The 27,128-nt window shown below is 42.4% G+C and overlaps 1 protein-coding gene across 2 annotated transcripts; it reads left to right on the forward strand.

Annotated features, from left to right (window-relative positions):
- Positions 1-10,991: 10,991 nt before the first annotated feature.
- Positions 10,992-27,054, forward strand: LOC110528099 (proline-rich protein 36). 2 transcript variants are annotated; one of them, XM_021609916.2, is made up of 5 exons: positions 10,992-11,250; positions 19,097-19,185; positions 21,362-21,452; positions 23,675-25,340; positions 25,587-27,054. In XM_021609916.2, exons 1-5 carry the CDS (start codon positions 11,172-11,174, stop codon positions 25,672-25,674), a joined length of 2,013 nt encoding a protein of 670 aa, XP_021465591.2. In that variant the 5' UTR covers positions 10,992-11,171; the 3' UTR covers positions 25,675-27,054. The 2 variants fall into 2 exon arrangements, with proteins under 2 accessions (XP_021465591.2, XP_021465592.2); XM_021609917.2 differs by lacking the exon at positions 10,992-11,250 and adding an exon at positions 11,789-11,938.
- The last annotated feature ends 74 nt before the right edge of the window (positions 27,055-27,128 follow it).

Consider the following 27,128-nt stretch of genomic DNA (forward strand, 5'->3'; position numbering starts at 1 on the left):
GAGTTGGTCCCCCTTTGCTGCTATAACAGCCTCCACTTTTCTGGGAAGGCTTTCCACTAGAAATTGGAACATTGCTGTGGGGACTTGCTTCCATTCAGCCACAAGAGCATTAGTGAGGTCAGGCACTGATGTTGGGCGATTAGGCCTGGTTCAAAGTTGGCATTCCAATTCATCCCACAGGTGTTCGATGGGGTTGAAGTCAGGACTCTGTGCAGGCCAGTCAAGTTCTTACACACAGATCTAAAAGAAAAAAAAGAAAACATTTCTGTATGGACCTCGCTTTGTGCACGGGGGCATTTTCATGCTAAAAAAAGAAAGAGCCTTCCCCAAACTGTTGCCACAAAGTTGGAAGCACAGAATCGCGTAGAATGTCATTGTATGCTGTATCGTTAAGACTTCCCTTCACTGGAACTAAGAGGCTTAGCCCAAACCATAAACACAGCCCGAGACTATTATTCCTCCTCCACCAAAATGTACAGTTGGCACCATGCATTCAAGCAGGTAACGTTCTCCTGGCATCTGCCAAACCCAGATTCGTCCGTCGGACTGCCAGATGGTGAAACGTGATTCATCACTCCAGGGAACGCGTTTCCACTGCTCCAGAGTCCAATGGCATTGAGCTTTACACCATTCCAGCTGACTGTGAGCTTGTGTGGCCTACCACTTTGCGGCTGAGCCTTTGTTGCTTCTAGACGTTTCCACTTCACAATAACAGCACTTACAGTTGAACAGGGCAGCTCTAGCAGGGCAGAAATTTGACAGACTGACTTGTTGGAAAGGTGGCATTCTATGACAGTGCCATGTTGAAAGTCACTGAGTTCTTCCATAAGGCCATTCTACTGCCAAGGTTTGTTTATAAAGATTGCATGGCTTGTGTGTTTGATTTTATCTAATTTGAGGGGGTGTCCACATACTTTTGTATTGTATATACAGTACCAGCCAAAAGTTTGGACACACCTACTCATTCAAGGGTTTTACTTTATTTTTTACTATTTTCTACATTGTAGAATAATAGTGAAAACATCAAAACTTTGAAATAACACATGTGGAATCATGCAGTAACCAAAAAAACAAACAAATCAAAATATATTTTAGATTCCTCAAATTAGCCACCCTTTGCCTTGATGACAGGTTTGCACAATCTTGGCATTCTCTCAACCAGCTTCATGAGGTTGTCACATGGAATGCATTTCAATTAACAAGTGTGCCTTGTTAAAAGTTCATTTGTGGAATTTCTTTCCTTAATGTGTTTGAGCAAATCCGTTGTGTTGTGACAAGATAGGAGTGGAACACAGAAGATAGCCCTATTTGGTAAAAGACCAAGTCCATAAAATGGCAAGAACAGCTTAAATAAGCTGTTCTTGCTCCCAGCCCCCATCCCCGCTCCCAGCCCCCGACCCCGCAGGAGGCCTTTTGCTTTTTGGTAGGCCGTCATTGCAGATAAGAATTTGTTCTTAACTGACTTGCCAAGTTAAATAAAGGTTAAATCAAAAAAGAAAACAAATAAAAAAGCAATGAGAAATGACAGTCCATCATTAATTTAAGACGTGAAGGTCAGTCAATCCGGCAAATTTCAAGAACTTTAGAAGTTTTTTTTAAAGTTTCTTCAAGGGCAGTCACAAAAACCAAGCGCTATGATGAAACTGGCTCCATGAAAGCACGACCCAGAGTTACTTCTGCTGCAGAGGATAATTCATTAAAGTTACCAACCTCACAAATTGCAGCCTAAATGAATGCTTCACAGAGTTCAAGTAAACACATTTCAACATCAACTGTTCAGAGGAGACTGTGTGAATCAGCCCTTCATGGTCGAATTGCTGCAAAGAAACCACTACTAAAGGACACCAATAATAAGAAGAGATGCTTGGGCCAAGAAACACGAGCAGTGGACATTAGACCGGTGGAAATCTGTGCTTTGGTCTGATGAGTCCAAATTTTAGATTTTTGGTTCCAACCACTGTGTCTTTCTGAGACGCAGAGTAGGTGAACGGATGATCTCCTCATGTGTGGTTCCCATCGTGAAGCATGGAGGAGGAGGTGTGATGGTTTGGCGGTGCTTTGCTGGTGACATTGTCAGTGATTTATTTAGAATTCAAGGCAGACTTAACCAGCAGGGCTACCATGGCATTCTGCAATGATACCATCGCTGGTTTGCGCTTAGTGGGACTATCATTTGTTTTTCAACAGGACAATGACCCAACACACCCCCAGGCTGTGCAAGGGCTATTTGACCAAGAAGGAGAGTGATGGAGTGCTGCATCAGATGACCTGGCCTCCACAATCAACCGACCTCAACCCAATTGAGATGGTGTGGGATGAGTTGGACCGCAGAGTGAAGGAAAAGCAGCCAACAAGTGCTCAGCATATAGCTCCTTCAAGACTGTTGGAAAAGCATTCCAGATGAAGCTGGTTGAGAGAATGCCAAGAGTGTGCAGTAAAGAAAAACCCTTGAATGAGTAGGTGTCCAAATATTTGACTGGTACTGTATATATAGTGTATGTAGCTAAGATACATTTGGTGTTTTCGATAGCAGTGTCCAACTGTAGAAGACCACTGCCAGACAATTCTTCTACATAACAGAATACTTCAGTGAGACCACTGATCAGCCCAGTATTTTAGGAGGCCTTGAAGTGCTTGTGTTATTGGTCTGTCTCTCCCACAAAACCCTTCCCTCAAGCACCTTTTACTCAGTGCAAAGTGATCCATTCAGCTTGCCCTAGTTTACTCTTAAGACTGTAAGTCTACAACAGTTGTGGAGCTACCTGAGACATTTTTAAGGCTCCTCCATCTGGTGTCATCTCCATCACAGTGAGAGAATGGGCTGAACGGTGTGACTGGACTGAGCAGAGACAGCAATAGGCGTCTAGCCTCAAATTCCCCTTCTTCTTCCCCCTACAAACAGAGACTGCCTCCTAGTGGCCCTGCCTAGAGCTACTGAGGCCTCAGAGTGAAACCACAAAACGAGTTGTTGATGTTGGGCCTATGACATCACAATGCAGTTTGGTGGCATCATCAATGACAGAACCCTTGGGGGGAATCCAAATCCCTTTGTGTGTCACAATCACAGAATTGGAATGACTATAATAAACAAATTACTCTATTTCTATGGTAACAATATCTCATACATTGAGTCAAAACACAATCAACTCTATGTGGCTCAGTTTAAACTTCCCTGCTGTGATTGTGCTTTGTTTAATCACTGCAGATATTTTTAGGCTAGTCAAATCAATGTTGGTCAGACTTTTAATGTTTTAGCCATCAGATGACCCCAGATACTCATTTACTCATGAGTATTCAGTGGAGGTGGGACCAAGTCATTGTTTTACAAGTCACAAGTAAGTCTCAAGTCTTAGCACTCAAGTCCCAAGTCATGTCCCAAGTTAAGACAGGCAAGTCCAAGTCAAGTCTCAAGTCAAGACCGTCAAGTATCACATCAAGTCTCAATTCCTAAACTTTGAGTTTCGAGTCCTAAACAAGTCATAATGTGCTCTTCACCAAATGTAACACCATTTCATATTTTTTACAAGAGTAATAGTATATGACATTTACACAAATCATGAATGCTTTTAAAAATATCTAAATATTTATTACTTTCCAAATAAACGTTATATTTCCATGGAAATACAGGGGTGGCCATGAGAAAGACACCCCCCTCAATAGTGATCGACAATCGCTATAGGGCGCAATCGGGCGATGTAGGCTTGTACACAATCGCCCAACCTTAACACACACACACTCTCTCTCTGTGTGGTTACAGTAGGCTAACCTATGTCAATGGTTTTAGGAACAGCAGTAACATCGGGCAGGATTTAGGCTACCAACTGCCTAGCCAGTTGTAGCTCAATCTTGGGTGCAATGATCACGTTCCCGCACTGACTGGAGGATAATTGATTTAACGTTAGCCTACATGATACACCAGTTAAGTAATAAAATATATAGCTGTCGGCTATATTAGCCACGACTTACCGAGTTGCAAGTCATCATATTTGTGACTTGAGTCTGACTCGAGGCCAAGTCATGTGACTCGAGTCCACACCTCTGGTAATCAGTAAGCTCATTCATTGATTTTACATGTCAGGAGGACACTTATAAAACAATCAGGGAATAAGTCATCAGTACGATTGCAGAAGTTATGCAGAAGTCACTCTCTATTATCCACTGCTGTCGTCACAGATAGGGATCTAGTGTTTTATGAGCTATAGAAACAGGGTTTAAAGGTGCAGCAAATTGCAGTCATAACACAGAGCTTTGAATCATGTCTCTGGTGCTCACATAATTTATTCTTACATATGAATTCCAATTAACTGTATCCAGAAGACTTCTTCACCTCTAAGATCTTATGTGCATAAAGAACATTACTCACAATTGTCAAACTATACTGTTACTCACAATTGTCAAAATATACTGTACTACAATCGGTCAAAATCAGATTTATAGAATTTTGCTTCATCATAGTCATCATAGTATGTCCAGAAACATCCAAGGCACTCTTGACATGCACTACTGCTGGCACTGCAGCTGATCCACTGGATAGACTACAGGTAGCTGTGCTCTCAGAGCCATGGGGAGGGAGTCTGAGAAGAGCCTGCCAGCATATTTTAAACATCTCTCAACATCGGTCGCCGGTCAACATGGTGACTTCCCATTGGTGAAATAGAAACAGGGTTAGTACTTGTCTCCAAGAAAACCATAAGAAGGTGCCGAAGACGGTCTCTACTAATTGACTTCACGGTCTAAGTTTACATAGATGGCAAAATAGAGATAGAAGTGTGTGTTTCTGCACATTTCTGAGATTCATTTCACAAGGCTACATGTCATCAGGTAACATCCTTTTGGTTGTGAACTCCGGAATTCAAATCAAATCCAACTTTATTTGTCACATGCGCCGAATACAACAAGTGTTGTGAAAAGCTTACTTACAAGCCCTTAACCCAACAGTGCAATTCAAGAAGAGTTAAGAAAATATTTACCAAGTAGACTAAAATAAAAAGTAATAATAAAAATGAACACAATAAGAATAACAATAACGAGGCTATATACAGGGGGCACCGGTACCAAGTCAGTGTGCGAGAGTACAGGTTAGTTGAGGTAATTTGTAGATGTAGGTGGGAGTGAAGTGACTTTGCATTGATAATAAACAGCAAATAGCAGCGGTGTACAAAAGGGAGGGGGGTCAATGTAAATCGTCCGATTGCGATTTTATTAATTGTTCAGCAGTCTTATGGCTTGGGGGTAGAAGCTGTTAAGGAGCCTTTTTGTCCTAAACTTGGTGCTTCGGTACCGCTTGCCGTGCGGTAGCAGAGAAAACAGTCTAGATTACAGGCAATATCCAAGCTGGGCTAAAGTGGACGAATAGTGGACGAATAGAAGAAATCCCGCTACGACCTCTGACGAGACATCAAACATGCAAAATGACAATATAGGAGGAAGGTGGAATCATATTTATTTTTTATTGAACCTTTATTGAACTAGGTAAGTCAGTTAAGAACTAATTCCTATTTACAATGACGGCCTACCCCGGCCAAACCCTAACCCGGACGATGATGGGCCAATTGTGCGCAGCCCTATGGGACTCCCAATCACAACCAGTTGTGATACAGCCCAGGATCGAACCAAGGTCTGTAGTGATGCCTCTAGCACTGAGATTCAGTGCCTTAGACCGCTGTGCCACTCGGGAGCCCTCCAAAACAACGGCCCCCCAATTACAGCGGCCCACAGTGCTCGCCGTATGTGGCAGGGCTTGCAGTCAATAACCCAGTCATGAGTTGCCCAGCGATACAGAACTCTCAAACAAGCTAAATGCCATTTATGGTCACTTTAAGGAATATAACACTGTGCCTTGAGTGAAAGACGCTGTTTTTCTGGATGACTGTGTGATCTTGCTCTCCGTGGCCGATGTGAGCAAAAAGTTTAGAGGTTAACAATCAGCGGCCAGACGGAATATTAGGGCTTCACAGACATTTTCAATCTCACCTTGTCCCCGTCTGTAATACCAACATGTTTCAAGCTGACCACCATTGTCCCTATTCCCAAGAGCTCCAAGGTAACCTACCTAAATGACTATCGCCCTGTAGCACTCACATCCGTAATTATGAATTTATTTGAAAGGCTGGTCATGACAACATTAACAACATCATCCTAGACACCCTAGACACACTCCAAGTCGCATACCGTCCCAACAGATCCATAGATGACTATTGCACTTCACACTACCCTCTCCCACCTGGACAAGAGGGGAAATGCTGTTCATAGACTACAGCTCAGCGTTCAACACCATAGTCTCCTCCAAACTCATCACCAAGCTAGGGACCCTGGGACTGAACCCCTCCCTCTGCAACTGGATCCTGGACTTCTTGATGGGCCAACTCCAGGTGGTGAGGGTAGGCAACAACACCTCCGCTACATTGACCCTCAACATGGGGTGTGTGCTTAGTCCCTTCCTGTACTCCATGTTCACCCACGACGCCAACACCATCATCAAGTTTGCTGATGACACGACGGTGGTGGGCTTGATCACCAATGGTGATGAGTCAGCCTACAGGGAGGGGAGGTCAGAGACTTAGCAGTGTGGTGCCAGGACAACAACCTGTCCCTCAACATCAGTAAGACCAAGGAGCTGATTGTGAACCATAGGAGAAAGAGGGGAGATCATGCCTCCATCCACATTGACAGAGCTGTTGTGGAGCAGGTCGAGAGCTTTAAGTTCCTTGGCATCCACATCACTAAAGCCTTAACATGGTCCACACACATCCGCACAGTCATGTTGAGGGTACGGCAGGCTGAAAATGTTTGGCATGGGCCCTCAGATGCTCACAAAATTCTACAGCTGCACCAGAGAGCTTCTTGACTGGCTGCATCACCGCTTGGTATGGCAACTCCACCACCCTTGACCGCAAAGCGCTACAGAGGGTGGTGCAGACAGCTGAATGCATCACTGGGGCCGAGCTCCCTGTCATACAGGACCTCTATATCAAGCGGTGTCAGAGGAAGGGCTAAAGAATTGCCAAAGTCTTCAGCCACCCAAGCCATAGATTGTTCACTCTGCTACGTCCGGCAAACAGTACCGGAGCATCGGCTCTCGGACCAACAGGCTCTGAGACAGCTTCTACCCCCAAGCCATAAGACTGCTAAATAGCCAGACTGCTAAATAGTTCATTAATGGTACCTGAACTATCTGCACTGATTCCATCTTGCACTGACATTACACAAACTCACTAGACTTTATATACACACACACACTACACTGTCATTCCCACACATAACCCTCACACATTCACATACACTACATATGCACACACGCACACAACACACACACGCAGACCAACACAACATAAACACACATACATACACAAACTTTTACACTCATCATTTGCTGCTGCTACTCTGTTCTTTATTTACTCTTATTGTCTATCCTGATACCTAGTCACTTTACCCTGCCTTCATGTACATATCTACAGTTGAAGTCGGGAGTTCACATACACTTTAACTAAATACATTTGAACTCAGTTTTTCACAATTCCTGACATTTAATCTGAGTAAAAATGCCCTGTTTTAGGTCAGCTAGGATCACAACTTTATTTTAAGAATGTGAAATGTCAGAATAATAGTAGAGAGAATTAATAATTTCAGCTTTTATTTCTTTCGTCACATTCCCAGTGGGTCAGAAGTTTACATACACTCAATTAGTATTTGGTAGCATTGCCTTTAAATTGTTTAACTTGGGTCAAACGTTTTGGGTAGCCTTCCACAAGCTTCCCACAATATGTTGGGTGAATTTTGGCCCATTCCTCCTGACAGAGCTGGTGTAACTGAATCAGGTTTGTAGGCCTCCTTGCTCGCACATGCTTTTTCAGTTCTACCCACAAATTTTCTATAGGATTGAGGTCAGGGCTTTGTGATGGCCACTCCAATAACTTGACTTTGTTGTCCTTAAGCCATTTTGCCACAACTTTGCTTGCAAGTACGCTTGGGGCCAATGTCCATTTGGAAGACCCATTTGCGACCAAACTTGAACTTCCTGGCTGATGTCTTGAGATGTTGCTTCAATATATCCACATAATTCTCCCTCCTCATGATGCCATCTATTTTGTGAAGTGCAACCAGTCCCTCCTGCAGCAAAGCACCCCCACAACATGATGCTGCCATCCCCGTGCTTCACGGTTGGGATGGTGTTCATCGGCTTGCAAGCATCCCCCATTTTCCTCCAAACATAACGATGGTCATTATGGCCAAACAGTTATATCATTGTTTCATCAGACCAGAGGACATTTCTCCAAAAAGTATGATCTTTGTCCCCATGTGCAGTTGCAAACTGTAGTCTGGCTTTTTTTGATGGTGGTTTTGAAGCAGTGGCTTCTTCCTTGCTGAGCGGCCTTTCAGGTTATGTCGATATAGGACTCGTTTTACTGTGGATATAGATACTTTTGTACCTGTTTCCTCCATCTTCACAAAGTCCTTTGCTGTTATTCTGTGATTGATTTGCACTTTTCGCACCAAAGTACGTTTATCTCTAGGAAACAGAACGCGTCTCCTTCCTGAGAGGTATGACGGCTGCGTGGTCCCATGGTGTTTATACTTGCTTATTATTTTTTTGTACAAATGAACGTGTACCTTCAGGCGTTTGGAAATTTCTTCCAAGGATGAACCAGACTTGTGGAGGTCTACAATTTTTTTTCTGAGATCTTGGCTGATTTCTTTTGTCTTTCCCATGATCTCAAGCAAAGAGGCACTGAGTTTGAAGGTAGACCTTGAAATACATCCACAGGTACACCTCCAATTGACTCAAATGATGTCAATTAGCCTATCAGAAGCTTCTAAAAGCCTCCCGGGTGGCGCAGTGGTTAAGGGCGCTGTACTGCAGCGCCAGCTGTGCCATCAGAGTCCCTGGGTTCGCACCCAGGCTCTGTTGTAACCGGCCGTGACCGGGAGGTCTGGGGGGCGACGCACAATTGGCCTAGCGTCGTCTGGGTTAGGGAGGGCTTGGTCGGTAGGGATGTCCTTGTCTCATCGCGCACCAGCGACTCCTGTGGCGGGCCGGGCGCATTGTGCGCTAACCAAGGTTGCCAGGTGCACGGTGTAGCCTCTGACACCTGTTTGGTGCCGTTGGCTTCCAGGTTGGATGCGAAGATTGTAGCTACTACAACAATTGGATACCATGAAATTGGGGAGAAAAAGGGGTATTATAAAAAGAAGCTTCTAAAGCCATGACAACATTTTCTGGAATTTTCAAAGCTGTTTAAAGGCACAGTCAACTTCTAACCCACTGGAATTGTGATACAGTGAATTATAAATAAAACAATCGTAGCAATCGTAGCAAACAGTTGTTGGAAAAATGACTGTCCTAACCGACTAGCCAAAACCATAGTTTGTTACAAGAAATTTGTGGAGTGGTAGAAAAACGGGTTTTAATGACTCCAACCTGTATGTAAACTTCCGACTTCAACTGTACCTTAAATACCTCTGCACATTTATCTGGTACTGGTACTCCCTGTATATAGCTCCATTCTTGTGTATTTTATTCCATTCTTTGTGTTAGTTACTATTTTATTTTGTTTTATTATTATTAAACTCTGAATCATTGGGAAAGGTTTGTGAGCAGGCTTGTCACTGTAAAGTCTACACAAGTTGTATTCAGCGCATGTAATAAATACAATTTCATTTGATTTGTGTTGTGACTGTTTTCAAGATACCAAACCATGACCAATGTCTTACCAATGGCCATGTGCTACTCTGATTCAGTAATCTGCCAAGGGAGGTAAATCAAATCATGGACAAAAAAACGAAACAATTCTTAGCAACTGACAGAACTGGTTTAATGGAGTAAAGCAGGAAAACAAAAAGATCAGGTCAACAAAAAAAAATCAAATTCGGGCCCTCAATTCACACACTCACATCTCAACATTGTAAAATACTTGTGTTTTGGCTGCTATCAGCTAGCATACATTTTGCACATTTCCACATTTTGTTGTGTTACAGGCTGAATTTAAAATGGATCAAATTGAGATGTTGGGTCACTGGCCTACACACAATACCCCATAAGTGGAACTACGTGTTTAGACATTTTTACAAATTACTTACAAATTAAAAGCTGAAATGACTTGAGTCAATAAGTATTCTACCTCTTTGTTACAGCAATCCTAAATAAGTTCAGGAGTACAAATGGCCTCAACAAGTCACATAATAAGTTGAATGGACTGTGTGTAATAAGTGTTAAAAGTATTTCTTAATGACTACCTAATCTCTGTACCCCACACATACAGTACAATTATCTGTAAGGTCCCTCAGTTGAGCAGTGGATTTCAAACACTGATTCAACCACAAAGACCAGGGAGGTTTTCCAATGCATCGCAAAGAAGGGCACCTATTGGTAGATGGGTAAAAAAAGAAGAAGCAGATACTGAATATCCCTTTGAGCATGGTGAAGTTAATAATTACACTTTGGATGGAGTATCAATACACCCAGTCCCTACAAAGGTACAGGCATCCTTCCTAATTCAGTTGCCGGAGAGGAAGGAAACTGCTCAGGAATTTCACCATGAGGCCAATGGTGACTTTAATAAAACAGTTACAGAGTTTAATGGCTGTGATAGGAGAAAACTGAGGATGGATCAATAACATTGTAGTTACTCCACAATACTAACATAATAGACAGAATAAACTGCCTTGCTCAGGGGCAGAACAACAGATTTTTACCTATGCGTCTGTATTTCATTTTCAATAAATTTGCTAACATTTCCCCAAAAACATGTTTTAATGTTGTCATTATGGGGAATTGTGTGTTGGTGGTGAGAGAAGTAATCAATTTAATATATTTTGAATTCAGACTGTAACACAACAAAAGTGGAATAAGTCAAGGGGTATGAATACTTCCTGAAGGCACTGTAAGTCTCATTTGAATTTGATTCTAATGAAGAGCATGGTTTGTTCTTTCTCTGCTTCCCCTGTGGGCTTACAAAAGAGGGAGGCACAGAGAAAGGGGAGGAGGCAGGGGCGGTGGCCATTTTCTCTCTACCTCGAAGTTTTCACCGAATCAGTGAGGATTCAGTAATACACCTGTCGTTAAGACTAATTAAGGAATTAATACGTTTTTGACGACTGGCTATGGAAGCTCCTGCATAATATCACGTGTTAACGATTCATCTGTACAATAGGTCTACCAATAGGACAAAAAAATGAAAAAGGGACCGTTGCATTTTTTGGGTCGAAAGAACCAGTCTCTCTTCGACACCAATATTAAAATCAAGAAGATGGGTAAGTGTTTACTGTCATATTTAACAATTAACTAATAATAATGATTGAATATTTAATCTATCATGCTGATCAGCATTTTCTCACTACTGTCCCGACCTTTTCACTTGTTACAGTGACAGATCAATGGCAAATGTGGCCTAAATGTTCACATTCTAGAATAAGAAAAATGCTGGTTGAGTCAAATTAATACACAATGTTTTACACAATGCTAGTAATCATCGAAAGTAATCAGGGGGGTCATTAGGTCTCCCAACAGTGGTAAACCTACATTTACCTGAGACAGTCACTAGACTCTGCGTTCATGACGATGCAGGTAGAATGCAAGGTGTCTGTTTTAACTAAGTATTAGATAGCTGCAGCATTGAATAAAATAAACAATTTTCGTTGCGATTATTTTAGAACATGTCAATCAAAACAATAATACAGATTATATTTTTTAACTTGGGAATTGCGTATACTGCCCGCTGATGCGTAATAAAAGTAGTGTGGTGGAGGTATACACCGTATCACTTATGTAGTAACAATAGAGAAATCATGTTCAAAGCAGCCTACACAAACGCAAAGCACGTGAGTTCCATTCATGTAAAACCTCACACAGCCTAATTTCAGCGGAATATCGCAAGTGCGAGCAGCTCTCCACTTGTTGTCGGATAGAGAGCAGCTCACAGAAGAACGACATCCGTAGCAGGTAGGTCGTGTTGAGGAAAGACGATGTAATGTATGAGATCTACTAGCAAATGCTAACTAAAAAGCAACAATGGGTATGCGAACCAAAAGATTGCTCCGAAATCTTGGTTGAATCTTTGCAATGCGCAATTCAGTCATGATTCATTTTGAATGAATACTGTGTCGGTTTTCTACAAAAACAGTGTGGTTTTGAGAGTGAAAACCTGCATTTTTTTCTCACAACATTATGTAGGCCTACCTATTATTACCAGTAGGCCTAGGTATGTTATTGAGATCTTATAACAGACTGCGCCCTAAAACATGTTTACATGTTTTTATATATAGAATAATTATAGTCAAAGGAGAACATGGTAGCATAATTATTAGACCTAAAGGTTTTTTTTAGTCCAGGTCTTGGGAAATGGGGACTAATTCAAAATGAATATGAATAAACCCCCTAGAGATCTGAAAACTGTTGAAAGGTTCTCAGAACTGAAAACGGGACAAATTGACATATTTTGCATTGCCCTGATTTCTGGGTATTATTTTTGATGAGGCCTCTATAACAATGGAAAGGTCAAATAAAATTAGTATTTGTCACGCTTCCTAAACAGCAGGTGTGGACTAACAGTGAAATGCTTAATTACTGCCCTTTCCAACAATGCAGAGAGAAACATTTAGAAATAATAGAAAAATAACATGAGGAATAAATACACAATGAGTAATGATAACTTGGCTATATATACACTGGGTACCAGTACCGAGTCGATGTGCAGGGGTATGAGGTAATTGAGGTAGATATGTACATATAGGTAGGTATAAGGTGCCTAGGCAACAGGACAGATAATAAACAGTAGCAGCAGCGTATGTGATGAGTCAAAAGAGTTAGTGCAAAAAAAGGTCAATGCAAACAGTTATATAGTTAACCAAATAGCTATCCTGACTAACTATTTAGCATTCTTATGGCTTGGGGGTAGAAGCTGTTCAGGTTCCTGTTGGTATCAGACTTGGTGCATCGGAAACCTCTTGTCGTGCGGTAGCAGAGACAACAGTCTATGACTAGGGTAGCTGAGTCTGACAATTTGTAGGGCCTTCCTCTGACACCGCCTGGTTTAGAGGTCCTGGATCCACAGCCTTTTCACCCCGCTACCATCTAGAAGGCGGAGACAATACAGGTGCATCAAAGCTAGGACAGAGAAACTGATAAACAGCTTTTATCTCCAGGCCATCAGACTGTTAAAGTCACTACTAGCCAGTCTCCGCCCAGTACCCTGCCCTGAACTTAGTCACTGTTACTAGCCGGCTACCATCCGGTACTCTACCCTGCACCTAGAGACTGCTGCCCTATGTACATAGTTATTGAACACTGGTCAATTTAATCATGTTTACATACTGTTTTACCCACTTCATATGCATATACAGTGCCTTACAAAAGTATTCACCCCCCTTGGCATTTTTCCTATTTTGTAGCATTACAACCTGTAATTTACATTTTATGTAATGGACATAAACAAAATTGTCCAAATTGGTGAAGTGAAATGAAAAAATTAACTTGTTTCAAAAAATTCTAAAAAATTAAATCGGAAAAGTGGTGCGTGCATATGTTTACATCCCCTTTGCTATGAAGCCCCTAAATAAGATCTGGTGCAACCAATTACCTTCAGAAGTCACATAATTAGTTAAATAAAGTCTACCTGTGTGCAATCTAAGTAACACATGATCTGTCACATGATCTCAGTATATATACACCTGTTCTGAAAGGCCCTAGAGTCTGCAACACCACTAAGCAATGGGCACCATGAAGACCAAGGAGCTCTCCAAAGGTAAGGGACAACGTTGTGGAGAAGTACAGATCAGGGTTGGGTTATAAAAAAATACCAGAAACGTTGAACATCCCACGGAGCACCATTAAATCCATTATTAAAAAATGGAAAGAATATGGCACCACAACAAACCTGCCAAGAGTGCCCACCAAAACTCACGGACCAGGCAAGGAGGGCATTAATCAGATAAGCAACAAAGAGACCAAAGTTAACCCTGAAGGAGCTGCAAAGCTACACAGCGGAGATTGGAGTTTTTGTCCATAGGACCACTTTAAGCCGCACACTCCACAGAGCTGGGTTTTATGGAAGAGTGGCCAGAGAAAATGTTTGGTGTTCGCCAAAAGGCATGTGGGAGACTCCCCAAACATATGGAAGAATGTACTCTGGTCAGATGAGACCATCAATGAAAATGCTATGTCTGGCGCAAACCCAACATCTCTCATCACCCCGAGAACATCATCCCCACAGTGAAGCATGCTGGTGGCAGCATCGTGCTGTGGGGATGTTTTTCATCGGCAGAGACTGGGAAACTGGTCAGAATTGAAGGAATGATGGATGGTGCTAAATACAGGGAAATGTTTGAGGGAAACCTGTTTCAGTCTTCAAGAGATGTTAAACTGGGACAGAGGTACGCTTTCCAGCAGGACAATGACCCTACGCATCCTGCTAAAGCAACACTTGAGTGGTTTAAGGGGAACATTTCAATGTCTTGGAATCCAATTGAGAATCTGTGGTATGACTTAAAGATTACTGTAAACCAGCGGAACCCATCCAACTTGAAGGAGCTGGAGCAGTTTTGCCTTGAAGAATGGGCAAAAATCCCAGTGGCTAAATGTTCCAAGTTTATAGAGACATACCCCAAAAGACTTGCAGCTGTAATTACTGCAAAAGTTGGCTCTACAAAGTATTGACTTTGGGGGGGTGAATAGTAATGCAAGTTTTAATTTTTATGTCTTATTTCTTGTTTGTTTCACAATAAAATATATTTTGCATCTTCAAAGTGGTAGGCATATCAAATTATACAACCCCCCCCCAAATCTATTTTAATTCCAGGTTGTAAGGCAACAAAATAGGAAAAATGCCAAGGGGGTGAATACTTTCGCAAGCCACTGTACTGTATTCTAGTCAAGGCTCATCCTATATAACTATTGCTGTAAACACCTTTTCTATTCATATACTGTCCATACACACCATCATATATACAGTTGAAGTCGGAAGTTTACATATACCTTAGCCAAATACATTTAAACTCAGTTTTTCACAATTCCTGACATTTATTCTGAATATAAATTCCCTGTCTTAGTTCAGTTAGGATCACCACTTTATTTTAAGAATGTGAAATGTCAGAATAATAGTAGAGAGAATGATTTATTTCATCACATTCCCAGTGGGTCAGAAGGTTACATACACTCAATTAGTATTTGGTAGCATTGCCTTTAAATTGTTTAACTTGGGTCAAACGTTTTGGGTAGCTTTCCACAACGCTTCCCACAATAAGTTGGGTGAATTTTGGCCCATTCCTCCTGACAGAGCTGGTGTAACTGAGTCAGGTTTGTAGGCCTCCTTGCTCACACACGCTTTTTCAGTTCTACCCACATATTTTCTATAGGATTGAGGTCAGGGTTTTGTGATGGCCACTGCAATACCTTGACTTTGTTGTCCTTAAGCCATTTTGCTACAACTTTGGAAGTATGCTTGGGGTCATTGTCCATTTGGAAGACCCATTTGCGACCAAGCTTGAACTTCCTGACTGATGTCTTGAGATGTTGCTTCAACCTAATTTTCCTAATTCACCTATTTTGTGAAGTGCAAGTGCACCAGTCCCTCCTGCAGCAAAGCACCCCCACAACATGATGCTGCCACCCCTGTGCTTCACGGTTGGGATGGTGTTCTTCGGCTTGCAAGCCTCCCCCTTTTTCCTACAAAAATAACGATGGTCATTATAGCCAAACAGTCCTATTTTTGTTTCATCAGACCAGAGGACATTTCTCCAAAAAGTACGATCTTTGTCCCCTTAGTCTGGCTTCTTTATGGCGGTTTTTGAGCAGTGGCTTCTTCCTTGCTGAGCGGCCTTTCAGGTTATGTCGATATAGGACTCGTTTTACTGTGGATATATATACTTTTGTACCTGTTTCCTCCAGCATCTTCACAAGGTCCTTTGCTGTTATTCTGGGATTGATTTGCACTTTTCGCACCAAAGTACGTTCATCTCTAAGAGACAGAACACGTCTCCTTCCTGAGCGGTATGACGGCTGCGTGGTCCCATGGTACTTGCGTACTATTGTTTGTAAAGATGAACGTGTACCTTCAGGCGTTTGGAAATTGCTCCCAAGGATGAACCAGACTTGTGGTCTACAATTTATTTTCTGAGGTCTTGGCTCATTTCTTTTGACTTTCCCATGATGTCAAGCAAAGAGGCACTGAGTTTGAAGGTAGGCCTTGAAATACATCCACAGGTACACCTCCAATTGACTCAAATTATGTCAATTAGCGTATCAGAAGCTTCTAAAGCCATGACATAATTTTCTGGAATTTTCCAAACTGTTTAAAGGCACAGTCAACTTAGTGTATGTAAACTTCTGACCCACTGGAATTGTGATACAGTGAATGATAAGTGAAATAATCTGTCTGTAAACAATTGTTGGAAAAATGACTTGTGTCATGCACAAAGTAGATATCCTAACTGACTTTCCAAAACTATAGTTTGTCAATAAGACATTTGTGGAGTGGAGTTTGTGGAGTGGAGTTTTAATGACAACGTAAGTGTATGTAAACAGTTGAAGTCGGAAGTTTACATACACTTATGTTGGAGTCATTAAAACTTGTTTTTCAACCACTCCACAAATTTGCTGGTTGAGAGAATGCCAAGAGTGTGCAAAGCTGTCATCATGGCAAAGGGTGGCTACTTTGAAGAACCTCAAATACATTTTAATTTGTTTAATACTTTTTTGGTTACTTTCATGATTCCATATGTGTTATTTCATAGTTTTGACGTCTTCACTATTATTCTACAATGTGCAAAATAGTAAAAATAAACTTTTGTGTGTGTGTATATATATATAAATAATTATACTGAACAAAAATATAAACGCAACATGTAAAGTGTTGGTCCCATGTTTCATGAGCTGAAATAAAATATCCCCGAAATTTTCCATACGCACAAAAATCTTATTTATCTCAAATATTGTGCACAAATTTGTTTACATCCCTGTTAGTGAACATTTCTCCTTTGTCATGATAATCCATCAGCCTGACAGGCGTGGCATATCAAGAAGCTGATTAAACAGCATGATCATTTCCCAGGTGCACCTTGTGCTGGGGACAATAAAAGACAATGCCACAGATGTCTCAAGTTTTGAGGGAGCGTGCAATTGGCACGCTGACTGCAGGAATTACCATCAGAGCTGTTGCTAGAGAATTGGTTGTTAATTTCTCTACCATAAGCCGCCTCCAACGTCGTTTTTGAGAATTTGGCAGTACGTGTAACCGACCACAGAACCACAGATCATGTGTATGTCGTCATGTGGAGTAGCGGTTTTCTGATGTCAATGTTGTTTACAGACTGCACCATGGTGGCGGTGGGGTTATGGTATGGGCAGGCATAAGCTATGGACAATGAACACAATTGCCTTTTATCGATGGCAGAGATACCGTGACGAGATCCTGAGGCCCATCGTTGTGCCGTTCAAAATTCCACAGGCTACAATCAACAGCCTTTGCGAAGGAGATGTGTTGCTCTGAATGAGTATATTTATATTATGGACTCAAACATTGCTGGTTCTGATATTTCTTAGTTTTTGGGATTTGTGTGTATTGTTTTGTATTGTTCGGTAGTACTGCACTATTGAAGCAAGAAACATAAGCACTTCGCTGCACCTGAGAACATCTGCAAAACGTGTACGTGACCAATAAAATGTGATTTGATTTGTATGGCAGGGAGCTCAGCCCCAGTGATGTACTGGAACATACGCACTACCCTCTGAAGCGCCTTGCGGTCGGATGCCGAGCAGTGGCCATACCAAGCAGTGATGCAGCCAGTCAAGATGCTCTCAATGTTGCAGCTGTAGACATTTTTGAGGATCTGAGTGCACAATGCTGAATCTTTTAAGCTTCCTGAGGGGGAAGAGGCATTGCCGTGCCTTCTTCATGACTGTGATGTGTGTGGACCATGATCATTCCTTAGTGTTGTGGACACAGAGGAACTTGAAGCTTTCGATGGGGGGCGTGCTCAGATTTCCGTTTCATGTAGTGCTCCTTTGTCTTGCTGACATTGAGGGAGAGGTTGTTGTCCTGGCACCACACTGCCAGGTCACTGACATCCTCCCTATAGGCTGTCTCATCGTCAAGTGGTTGTGTGCAAACATGCCACAGGATGGGGATATTTGCATATTTCAATTATGCAGGAACTCAATAGGGAAATGCCTGCCATGCCCCATTGGGAAATGTATCTGTAGATGCCAAAATACTTTAAACACTGCCTGTTGTTTCCATACTCGGTTAACAAAGTTTTGCTCATAGTTTTATCAGGTAATGTAATGCATGTTAATCTGAGTCCTCTTTGAAATTCTTTGAGGTCTCTGTGCTTGACGTGAATGCAGAGCATGACCTGTGTCTCACTAACTGCTGTCTCTCAATGACATTTCTCTCATCAGTTAGTTACTTGGCAGGGACATGCCTGACATTGGAATGGCTGTTTTGTGAAGTTACAGATAAGTTGGTTCTTTATACAGTAACGTCAAAGCCTGTTGCAAACATTATAGATAGCCATCTCTGGTAAAGTATTTTACTCTGAAAACAATCAGGTGGTCCCTCTCCCCCTTCTCTGCCCAGGAATAACCTGAGGTCAGTATTGATGAACTGCAAACACTCATGACAGGGAGGCCAACAGAAAGTTGACCCCCAGAATTATGAATGTTGCACCACACTTCTATGACCCTACTGAAATTCCATTTGTAAATAGGGGTTCATTGATGATGCGTGAAGAACTCTATTTTCTACCCTATGGCACCCCATTACATTTAGGCTTAAGTGTTTGAGCAATAGGGTGACATTACTTTTTATACTGGTTTGATTAATCCTTCAACTGCTTTGAATAGTTGTTTGCTTTACCCAATTACTATTTTGCTGTCAACAAGAGAAATCCCCCCGACAGAGTTCACTGCATAGCATTACATAATAGTTTGTCAAGAATTATGAGAACTGCAGACAAAATGCCATAACTTATTATGTACATCCATAATTACTCAACTTTTCACAGTCACTAGACTGCATCTCCTTACAGAACTGCGCTGATCGGTTGAATGGTAGACTTGTTGGTTTTTAAGCAGTGCGTTGTGCTGTTCTTTTTTTTCTTTTAGACAATGTTGAGCTGGTGTTGGATTCATCAGACATTCCTGAATCAGGCACTGCCAAAGTGAGGTCCAGACCCGCAGTCAAGCACTACATGGTAAGTTCCTCTGCATGATGTGGAAAAAAATCTATTACTTCAAATCTACATTTCAACACTGGAGACGGTGTTGCAGCATTTATTGAGACTGCTGTCCAGCTTCTAGGTGGTGTTCTCTAACACTTCAAGATTAAAAATCACATGGAATTTGTTATAGGCCTTGTCAATGCATTAGGCTCCACATAACTTTCCCACATTTGCATAAGTCTGCGGAATTGTGAATTCTTTCTCAACAAGGCCTTTGCAGTTCCTGAAAGAGAAACTGCATTGCCTCATGAAGGGCATTCCTGTAATCATTGATCACTGTGTGACCACCTCAGAGTTAGACCTGTCCACCACTCACACCTGGTCACTCTGAAAGCATACTTTTCTAACCGGCAGGTTTCACCTGCGCAGGCTTTTCACATATATAAAGAGGGAGTAACACAAGTTTACTTGCAGTTAGGCTATCCATGTGACAAGGGTCAATTTGTTTGCATGTTTACCCAGTCCTCTCAAGTCATTTCTGTCTTCAGAAATTCTCACCCTATTGACTTAGACATTCTCATGCAGGACAGTAACTATAAGAATGTCACCTTGGTTCACACAATCTTGGGTCTTGTACAGTCTGCCACAATTATGGCACCTAGCTCATTTGGGCTCGATTCAACATGCTGTCCCTGTAGGTGATCCAGAAAAGCACAGTCGTATCTGATTTTTTTTTTTAAACAAGTTGTACTACGTTGTTATTTTGTTGTAGGTATGAAAGCCTACCTCAAAGGGGAGTGTCCTATATGATAGCTCCTCTGTTATTTGTTAGATGTGCCACACCCAGCAGCACAGGGGTTGGACTGCTCTGACTGACTGCTCTGATTTTCACCTGTGAGTCATGGAAAAGAAACATAAGGAATTAAGCCGGTTCAGAAACTGCATTTAATGCCGCACCCTTTGCCCCTTGTGAAATGTTCATGCCTTTGCAATGAGCTGCCTGCCTCTATGAATAGTCTGCCATGATGACATATTTAAGGCATAAGGGAGGTGTTCCGTTCACGTTAGATGTTTTAAAGATACAGTGTAACCGAGGTTCTTGAGAAAGGACCACACCTGAACTTTTTCCACTAATAACTTAATATTTACACTGCTGCCTGAACTTGAGAATTATGTGTACCAAGTTCTAAACAAAGCAAATGGTGGTGGCCTGACCATCAGGCCAAGCACAGTAAGTTGATTACAGTTTACAGTTACAGGGGTGGACCTAACTTTGGATTGTTTTGGTAGATTAGAGGCCCTCCGGCCCATAGTTACACTGGTCAATGTGTTTTTTGGTCTGTAACAGTGATTTCCAGTCCCTGGTGTAGGGTGATTCTGACCACAGTCTAACAGCGTTGGAAGGGCACATCTCTGTTCTGTCTGCAGGGCATGTGTTGTGTCAACACAGTCTGTTTATTTATGGCTGTGATGTGAACGGTCAGTCACACAGGCAGGCAGCAACATGATGGCACATCCCCTTTTCTCTGAGGCAGTCACACCCGCTTAACGTTTTCTTACGTGAAGAGATGGGAGTGTTGCCTGTGCCTTATCCACAGGCAGGGCGTGGTGTGGGCGAGGCATGACAGCGTGGCTATAAAAGGCAGTAATGTTCTGAAAAGGGCCCAAAATGGTGCTCGTAAGCTTCAGCTAGTGTCTAGCAAGGGGTTAGATACAGTACACCAGTGGAAAATATATTGCTGAATCATTTCAAGTGGGAGACTTAGTGTCAGAGATCATGTAGCCTCAATCTGCACCAAGAGGCTTTGCTGTTATAGAAAATGACTCCAACTGTTGGGAAGCCTAGACTAAAAGGAATTTTGGATGAAAAGCCCTTTCCGATTAAATGTGCCTGGCCTTCCTCTGTCTTTGGTAATTGACACTACTTGTACACTGATGTACTTGTTTTCTGAGTGCAAGGTTTAGTAAATTAATAGTTTTTGCATCAGTGTTGTCATCACGCAGCAAACATGATAACCTGTTCTAAAGTAGATGCAAGTAGTCATTTGGATAACAGGCTGGATCACTGCAAGCCATAGTGCAGTCTAGAAACAATCCATTCCCTTCCCTCTCACACTCAGTTCCTCTTACAATCTCAACAGTGAATCTCTAAACTGACACCAGGGTGAAATGTCAACCGTCTGATGGCGTTTGTCCTTGTTTCCCACAGTCCTCCTCTGATGTTGGGCAAGGGTTTGCTGTCCCAACCCCCAAAGTTCCTGTCCTCCCTCCTTTCAACAGTCCAAAGATCAACAGGGCAGGTGAGGGTCTCCCAAGTCTCTGTGTTTACCAGAGTTAAGCTGTGCAGCTAAATCATTTACATTTCTATGAACTTAAGCCGTAGTGCTGGTTTTAGATTCAGTTGATTGATCAAATTTCGGCACAAACTCAAAGCAACTCTTGTTTTCATAAAGGGCTTAAATATACAGTATCAGTCAGACGTTGACACCTATTCATTAAACTGTTTTTTTTTTATTTTTTTTTTTACTGTTTTCTAAATTGTAGAATAATAGTGAAGACATCAAAACTATGAAATAACACATATGGAATCATGTAGTAACCAAAAAAGTGTTAAATCAAAATATATTATTTGAGATTCTTCAAAGTTGCCACCCTTTGCCTTTGACAGCTTTGCACACACTTGGCATTCTCTCAACCAACTTCATGAGGTAGTCACCTGGAATACATTTCAATTAACAGGTGTGCCTTGTTTAAAGTTCTTTCCTTCTTAATGCATTGGAGCCAATCAGTTGAGTTGTGACAAGGTAGGGGTGGTATGCAGAAGATAGCCTTATTTGGTCAAAGACCAAGTCCATTGCAACGTAGACACTGAGTCAGGAAGCAAGTCCAGGTGGTGAGTTTAATAATAAACCAAACAATAAGAGGAGCGTACGGACATGAAACAACATCAATACTGCCTGGGGAATAACCCTAAGTGAGTGGCAGATATAGGGAAGTTAATGAGTGAGCCTCATCATGAGGAGGTGCGCGTATTGATGGCGACGTCGAATGCCGGAGAGGGGGAGCATGAGTAGACGTGACATCCATATTATGGCAAGAACAGCTCAAATAAAAGCGAAACAACAGCCCATCGTTACTTTAAGACATGAAGGTCAGTCAATCCAGAAAATTAAGAAGTCGCAAAAACCATCAAGCGCTATGATCAAACTGGCTCTCATGAGGACCGCCACAGGAAAGAAGACCCAGAGTTACCTCTGCTGCAGAAGATAACTTCATTAGAGTTAACTGCACCTCAGATTGCCCAAATAAATGCTTCAGAGTTCAAGTAACAGACACATCTCAACAGCAACTTTTCAGAGGGGACAGTGTGAATCAGGTCTTTGTGGTCAAATTGCTGCTGCAAAAAAAAAACACTACTAAAGGAAACCAATAAGAAGACTTGCTTGGGCCAAGAAACACGAGGAATGGACATTAGACCGGTGGAAATCTGTCCTTTGGTCTGATGAGTCCAACCGCCATGTCTTTGTGAGACGCAGAGTAGGTGAAAGGTTGATCTCCACATGTGTGGTTCCTACCGTACAGCATGGAGGTGGTGTGATGGTGCTTTGTTGGTGACACAGATTTATTTTTTTGAATTCAAGGCACACTTAACCAGCATGGCTACCACAGCGATACGCCATCCCATCTGGTTTGCACTTAGTGGGACTGTCATTTGTTTTTCAAAATTACAATAACCCAAAACACACCTCCAGGCTGTGTAATGGCTATTTGACCAAGAAGGAGAGTGATGGAGTGCTGCATCAGATGACCTGGCCTCCACAATTACCCGACCTCAACCCAATTGAGATGGTTTGGGATGAGTCAGACCGCAGAGTGAAGGAAAAGCAGCCAACAAGTGCTCAGCATATGTGGAACTCCTTCAAGACTGTTGGAAAAGCATTCCAGGTGAAGCTGGTTGAGAAAATGCCAAGAGTGTGCGAAGCTGTCAAGGCAAAGGGTGGCTACTTTGAAGAATATAAAATATATTTTGATTTGTTTAACACTGTTTTGGCTAATACATGATTCCATGTGTGTTATTTCATAGTTGATGTCTATTATTCTACAATGTAGAAAATAAAGAAAAACCCTTGAATGAGTAGGCGTGTCAACTTGACTGGTATTGTACATAAGTTATTTAATTTATTTAAAAAATGTTTTCACTTTAATTATTGGGTATTGTGTGTAGATGGTGAGAGATCTTCAATTTTGAATTCAGGCTGTAACACAACTAAATGTGGAATAAGTGAAGGGGTATGAATACTTTCTGGAAGCACTGTAAATGATTGTCTAAGATCTTGCACAAGAACACTACAAATATCCAAGCAGCCATTCACAAGCATGTTTGCAGAGTGGGAGGGTACAGATCAAATGTAATTTAATCAGTTTCACCATAAATCAGGCCAACAGAACTAAAAGTAAAATCATTTATTTTGACAAGTTAAATCAATAAAACACTTGTCTGATGGTAGTTCTCTCTTTATAGTAAATGACGATCGGTTTTTCAATGGATCGGCTATATCTGTGCCCGATTTGGTGGATGGGGAGATATTTATTCCACCTCCCCCTACAATGGCACCCCCACCCCCCCCACCCATGTTCATCCCTCCCCCACCAGATTTCTTGGGTGACTTGGACTCCCTTCAGCCTCCCTCCATGCCCCCTCCAAAACCTCCATCAGTGGTTCTGTCTAAAGAGTACGAGGATTTCACCTCCCTGAAACCTCCACTAATGCGCCCCCCGAAACCCCCGTCAACTTCCTCCAGTGCTTCTAGTTCATCTTTGTCCATTTCTATACCAACACCAGTCCCTGATTTTACTGAGCCCCCAAAGTTTGCCCCTCCACAGCCCCCTATAGACATGAGACAAGCTGCTCTGAAAGCCCTGAAGACCCCGCCTCCAAAGCCAACAAGGCTGTCCTCCATCCACAGCATGGACGAAGCCTCCCAGGTTCCAGCCCAAGCTTCCCCAGTACAGACCCCAACACCCTCCAGCTTCAACCCCCAGAACACAGCTAAGCTGGTCAAGCAGGAAGCGTCTCCAGGCCGGAATAACAAGTTCAGTCCTATGCTGGACAGTAACCTACGCAACCTGAAGGCCAGTGATGTCACTGGGATGAGGGGGGACGGTCCTGCCGCTTCCCCCCTGGCTCTTCTCATGGCGGCTAAAGAGCGAGGCAGGCACAGGTCCAGTCTTTCCCTTGAAAACAGCACGAAGAGTAATGAGCCATTAGCCAGCATCCAGCACAGGGAATTCAATCCCAATTCTTTCACCGTCATCCCTAGGGCCACCTCATTCACTTCTGTAACCTCACAACATAAACCACAGTCTGTGGTCCCACTGGAGGCCACAGTGGTAATCCAGATTCCAGCAAAACCCCAGATTATTGAGTCAGCGGTGAAGGGGCCAATTGCAAATCCAGTAGTTAAAAGGATTCTGCCCACCTCTAGATCCTCATCCTCCAGCAGACTAGCCATGGATAAGCAAAGTGGAGAGCAGAGGATTGATTCACCCTCTAGCCTTTTCAGGGATGACGAGAACCTATGCATGCCATTACTCCCTCCCCCTCCCGAATTCGATGACCATGATGTCGTGGACTCTCCTCCCAGCTCACCTCCACCTGACCCTCCACTGAAGAAGGTCCTGCCTCCCACTCCCAGCCCTGTCCTTCCAGTCCTGTCCTCTAATGCCAACCCTGTCCTTCATGTCAAAACTCCCTCGCCTCCCCCTCCAAAACCTAAATCTCCAAGCCCTCCCAAATTCCCACCTCCTGCCATGGAGATCAAACCCAAACTGCCTGTTCAGATCAAACCCAAGCCGCCTCCCACCCAGGCCCTCTCCTCCCTCTCAGCCAGCCAGGCCACACTCCAGAGCATCCTGCAGAAGAAGATGCTAGAGATGGACTGCAAAATGGACAACAAAATGCTGGCCATGAAGGAAACAGACTCTGATGACTGGGGTTCTCCCTTGTCTGATGAGGAGACCAAGTTCCCAGTTGTCCCCAGAGTCACCCCGAAAAACCCTGTTATCACTACAAAGAGCAAGAGTGCCACTGTGCCAGCCACAACACAAGGACTTGACATGAAGGAGCTGGAGACAAAAATGGCCATGAAAGGTCAGGGTTTGTCAGAGCCATCAAGAGTTCCCACAAGGTAGGCCTTGCTCTCTGTCCGCTTGGCTTTTTGACAAAATGTGGGGGAAAAAAAACTTCATTATGGTTTAAGATCAGGGTGTTGTGACTAGTTGGACTTAGTTTCTGTTTGTCTAGTAGTGTCCCTAATTGCATGTTTTGACTCATAGTAAATAATGTTAGCTAGATGTATTAAAAAATATTGCTAAATGCAACTAGATCAACCTGATGTGTTTAAATGTTAATAATTTATTCCTCTACTTTTTAGCAATGGGCCACGGTCAAAGCAGGCGTATGGCATGACTTTCATGGTACAACCCGGAACCAAACAACCAATCACTGTTGTCAGCAAATGAGGATCCAACTCAATTATACCACATACTGTACCATACAGCCCCTGTCAAGAGCAAGGACAATGGAAAGAGAGCACCTTAAATACTGCTAAAAATGGATATATCCAATAAAACACTAAGCATGTATGCCAAGGATGTTTTCACCAAGCCCCTGGAGAGAATACAAGGTGCTAAGCATTTGTCTAGAAAATGTTTTGCTGTACCACAGCACATAAACCTGCCCCCCAGAGGTGGTGTCAAATAGCTTCTTGTCTAGGTGCCAAAGTCTAGAGTGAGTGGACTGTTGGAACAGCTTTCAACAGTATCTTTGACTGCTACGGTTTAATCAGTGCTAGTACACATTGCCTTATTTTTTTACCTAATAGATTCAAAGCAGATTGTGAGGCTGTAATTTGCCAGCCTTAATATACACTGAATAATGTCATGCATCATAAGGATATTTGTATAAATGTCTTGAAGAATTACTATACAGATGTGTACAGATTGTTTTTGCTTATGTTTCCATTGTGTCACAGTACCTGTACATTCTGTATATTTTTAGAGCAATGTAGGGAATTTAACTAGTCTACTACAATACATTAAGAACAAATGTAGATTGTTCACTATATTATACTTAAGAGTGCAACAACTATGTAAACTGTTTATCTTTTGATCTTCTACTTCAGTCAGGTGAGCAAGATATGTTCCATATAATGGAAGACTAAATAGAAGCAAAACAGATGTCAGCCATTTACCACATAAGGACAGAAGTAATATGGTCTGTAGAACCTACAGTGGTCAGTTTATTAGGTACACCAGCCCCATTCCCTAAAATAGTTTGCTCCTATAGACAGTCAAGCGGCTGTGGTTTGTTATATAACTGAACATTAGAAATGGGCAGAATGAGTGACCTAAGCAACTATGAGCGAGGTATGATCATCGGTGACAGGTACACCGGTTCCACTATATCAGAAACAGCCAGCCTCCTGGGCATGTCATACGACAGTGTCTATGGTTTACTGAGAATAGTGCGACAAACAGATCCAGTCAGCAGCAGTCCTGTGGGCGAAGACAGGTCGTTGAGAGGTCGGAGGAGAGTGGCAAGAATCGTGCAAGTTAACAGGCAGGACACAAACCGACAAATAACGGCACAGTACAACAGTGGTGTGCAAACAGCATCTCAGGACACACAACTAGTCTGTCCTTATAGTAGCAGACGACCACACCAGGTTCCACTCGTATCAGCTAAAGCAGGTCCAGTGGGCACGCAATCAACAATTGAGTGGAAATTATATTTCAGATGGTGTCAATTTAATTGATTCATTTTGGAGTAGAACGTTCTTAAGTCACCAGGAGGAACCTAAACAGTTCAAATAAATACAGTAGGTATGCCCCTGCACACTACTTTAGCCATTGTGTCTGTCATTACTAAAGCTGCTCATTTATACAAAAATAAATTGTTTATAATGTAGTTAAAC

Source organism: Oncorhynchus mykiss, chromosome 7 (assembly GCF_013265735.2).
Source record: "Oncorhynchus mykiss isolate Arlee chromosome 7, USDA_OmykA_1.1, whole genome shotgun sequence".
Lineage (NCBI taxonomy): Eukaryota > Metazoa > Chordata > Actinopteri > Salmoniformes > Salmonidae > Oncorhynchus > Oncorhynchus mykiss.

Excerpts from the sequence above, each read along its gene's own strand:
- LOC110528099 (XM_021609916.2), top strand. The coding sequence starts at position 11,172 with ATGAAAAAGGGACCGTTGCATTTTTTGGGTCGAAAGAACCAGTCTCTC. Across the intron at positions 19,186-21,361 it reads CCGCAGTCAAGCACTACATG|TCCTCCTCTGATGTTGGGCA; the intron begins GTAAGTTCCTCT and ends TGTTTCCCACAG. Across the intron at positions 21,453-23,674 it reads TCCAAAGATCAACAGGGCAG|TAAATGACGATCGGTTTTTC; the intron begins GTGAGGGTCTCC and ends CTCTCTTTATAG.